The sequence below is a fragment of the Antrostomus carolinensis genome, unplaced genomic scaffold (assembly GCF_000700745.2).
Source record: "Antrostomus carolinensis isolate BGI_N321 unplaced genomic scaffold, ASM70074v2 scaffold2295, whole genome shotgun sequence".
In the NCBI taxonomy this organism is placed as follows: Eukaryota; Metazoa; Chordata; class Aves; order Caprimulgiformes; family Caprimulgidae; genus Antrostomus; species Antrostomus carolinensis.
The window spans coordinates 92,173-95,970 of NW_010316923.1; the positions used below are offsets into that span (position 1 = coordinate 92,173).

The 3,798-nt window shown below is 38.1% G+C and overlaps 1 protein-coding gene across 1 annotated transcript in view; it reads left to right on the plus strand.

Moving 5' to 3' along the window:
- Window positions 1–3,401, plus strand: part of GHR (growth hormone receptor) — an 82,129-nt gene extending 78,728 nt beyond the window's left edge. Inside the window, exons 8-9 of the mRNA XM_010168384.1 lie at window positions 1,642–1,711; window positions 1,964–3,401. Of these exons, the coding sequence (XP_010166686.1) occupies window positions 1,642–1,711; window positions 1,964–2,926 (1,033 nt within the window). The 3' untranslated portion in view covers window positions 2,927–3,401. The remainder of the gene's footprint in view (window positions 1–1,641; window positions 1,712–1,963) is intronic.
- Window positions 3,402–3,798: the final 397 nt, after the last annotated feature.

Sequence of the window (3,798 nt, forward strand, 5' to 3'; positions counted from 1 at the left end):
AATCCTCCTGCCAGAGCAGGAACCTAAACGAAATTACACAGGAAGGCGTCCAGGCGGGTCTTGAATGTCTCCAGAGAAGGAGACTCCACACCCTCCCTGGGCAGCCTGTCCCAGGGCTCTGTCACCCTCACTGTAAAGAAGTTTCTTCTCAAGTTTAAGCGGAACCTCCTGTGTTCCAGCTCACACCCATTGCTCCTTGTCCTATCGTTGGGCACACAACAGAAGAACCGAACCAGGCTCCCTAGGACAGATGCCAATACTGTACGGGTTAGGCCATACTCTTTTAGAGCTGAGAGATGCAGGCTTGAATTATGCAAGGCTACGAAAGGAGCAGAGCATAGTTCTCCCTCCTGAATGATTTCTCCAGGCAGTGAGTGGTAAAATCCATTGTCTGTTTCATTAGAAGCACTGCCCAGTCCTGTCAAAATTGCTGATTTGTGGATTCAACTGTAAGTGCAAGTCTCAAACTAGTACCTTGAGAGCTCAGCCAGTGCACAGCTAACACAGCCCCTCTGGGGATTAGGTGGAAAATTACTGGATTTCTGGCTCCCATTGAGGCTTGCTGGGCAGAACTTTGAGGGTCTACCAAAAACAAAAACAGGGGAATTTGGGCTTTCCAAATTTAAGCAGAAGGCACCTAAATTTCTCTCTAGCATTCTTTAACACTCCTCTGATCCTCTCTGGATCTCATCAAGGTCACTAACAATGCAGCAAAATTAATATTTTGATTTGGATCTACCATTTCCACAGCTTTCTAAAATAGGCAAGTAACCCAGCATAAAGAGAATGTTGCATTTTGCTTTTGGGAACTACAGTTTATCTGTTTGCAAAAGAAGCAAGGAGGTAAAATGGAGGAGATAGGAATGACCTGCTATTGTTGGATTGTTATTAATGAAAAATCACCCTCCTGTTTGTTTGGGTTTTTTTATTATTGTCCCTCAAAGAATTAGAAATTCACTTTCTGAAGGATTAGAATCATATCTCTTTCCACAGTATGTACATGCATAAGCAAGTCACTAGTCTTTTCACTACCAGGGTAAAACCTTGTCATTATTATATATTACTTGTTACTTTAATAATTCAGAAAACAGAAGTGTCATAGAGATGGAAAAATACTAGCCTAAATTTTTGCAGTTGTGTTTCTGGTTTATTTATTAGTTCTAAAGTAATTCACTCTTTTTGCCAACTCTCTTTTTCTGTTCCCTTATTTAAATTTATTTGGCTTATGCAAGATTCTTGTGTCCCTGAAAAAAAGAAATTGGGATAGTTCCTCTGAACACTGAAGCTTGTATCAGGTTTCTTTGAAAATTTTGTAAAAAACTAAACTATTTACAGAGCTCTAGGAATTTGCTCTTTCTATAAAGCATTAAATTATCAAAGTCTGGACTCCAAAATGGATTCCTACATAAACGTATGTGATTTCAACAAGGAAGGCTGCAGAAAACTTGGGGTTTTATTTGCAGTGAGAGAAAACATTAATTCTTTTCCTTAGGACTATTTGAAATCGAATCTTCAAATTAAAGTATCCCACTGACTGTCCTGTTTTTTGAAGTAATTAAGTTCAAACGCAATGTAAGACTCTCTTCTGACTTCCTCAAAAAGGACCACTGTCAATTAAAAGCCATCATTTATTTTTTCCAGGTTAAAAATGCTGATTTTTCCTCCTGTGCCTGTTCCAAAGATTAAAGGGATTGACCCAGATCTCTTGAAGGTAATATTTTGATCTAAAAGCTACAGTGGGAATCATTGTAGTAGTAGCAGATGACAATTGTCCCAGGCAGAAAAAATTTGTGGGAAAAAGCTATGACGTGGGAGGAGTTGCCACAGAATTAGTTTTCATCAAATAATTTAAAAAAAAAAACTATTGCAATTATTACATCAGCTACAGTTACCTTTCCTTAACATCATAAAAACCACAAGCATTTTTATTATTTCCTTTTTAACATTTTTCCTTGCTTTATAGAAAGGAAAGCTAGATGAAGTGAACTCCATCTTAGCCAGCCATGACAACTACAAGACACAGCTGTACAATGACGACTTGTGGGTTGAGTTTATTGAGCTGGACATAGAAGACTGTGATGAAAAGAACAGAGTCTCGGATACTGACAGGCTCCTGAGTGAAGATCATCTGAAATCACACAGTTGCTTGGGAGCAAAGGATGATGATTCTGGACGGGCCAGTTGTTGTGAACCAGATATTCCAGAGACAGACTTCAGTGCAAGCGACACATGTGATGCCATCTCTGATATTGATCAGTTCAAAAAGGTAACTGAAAAAGAAGAGGATCTCTTGTGCCTTGATAGAAAAGATAATGATGAGTCACTTCCAAGCCTTGCTGACACAGACGCCCAACAGCCACACATGAGTACTCAGTCTGAAAGCAACCAGCCGTGGCCACCGTTTGCAGGCGGCATTGACTCAGCTAGTCCACCAGTCCATGCCCAGCTAAGTAACCAGAATTCATTGGCAAATACTGACTTCTATGCACAAGTGAGTGATATTACTCCGGCTGGCAGTGTTGTACTTTCACCAGGACAGAAATCCAAGGTGGGGAGAGCACAGTGTGAAGGCTGCACAGAACAAAACTTCACCATGGACAACGCCTACTTCTGTGAGGCAGATGTGAAAAAATGTATTGCTGTGACTTCCCACGAAGAGGATGAGCCGCATGTTCAGGAGCAAAGCTATAACGAGGACGCTTACTTCACCACAGAGAGCCTTACCACTACTGGTGTCAATCTTGGAGCTTCAACAGCAGAAACCCCAAGTTCAGAGATGCCTGTCCCAGACTACACATCTATTCATATCGTTCACTCTCCACAAGGCCTTGTCCTCAATGCAACTGCGCTGCCTGTGCCAGACAAGGAGTTCAACATGTCTTGTGGCTACGTGAGCACAGACCAGCTGAACAAAATCATGCCATAGCTCTTCTTCGGTTCGGTGTGTGCAGTGTTTCACAGCACAGAGTCAGCTCAAGCTTGTATGCTGAAACCAAAATGAAGTCTAAAAGTTTCTCGTGGTTCTTATAATTTTATCTGAAATGTTGCAACATAAAATATTCATCAAAATATTCCTATTGTGTTCTGTAAATATTATCTATGAATTTGTCTTGAAACTGTTTTACTAGCAGTGACTGTCTTGTTCTTGTGGGTGTTGATTTTTGTGATACTAAACATTGAAATTACTATGTTTAATGTACAGTAAATAATGCATTTTGATAAAGCTAAAAATCAGGTGGTTTAAAGTCTAAGAGCTTAGTAAAAACTGTGCTGTTGGCAGAGGTCTTTATATCAGTACTTGGGAACTGAACATATAAGTGAAAAAACAAAAGTAGATTGAATAAATAACACATCTATTTTGATTTATATAAATTAATAAAATATATTTTAATATTTTAGTCATAAAAACATAAATGTTTTCTATTACACTACATACTGTAGTTCAATTATGATGTCCCATCTAAGGAATGTAATTGCTGCAATCTTAAAAAGGAGATTTCTGGTTTTTACAACTTTTGTTTGCAGCAAAAAGGAAAAATAGATTTTTACAGAGCCATTTTATACCTCCAAAGAAACCTGTAGAGAAATTTTGAAATATTGTAGAAACTTAAAGAAACTGGTTCTATTACTTTCTTATGGTGACTAGTATAGAAATATACATATTTAAAGTTTTGTAGAAAACTTTAAAATATACAAAATATTTGGGCAAATTACTCTATTCTTCATCAGATTCTGGTTAATGCTAATAATATACTTTTTTATAAGCAAAATTTTTTTGACCACAGTATTAAACAGTGT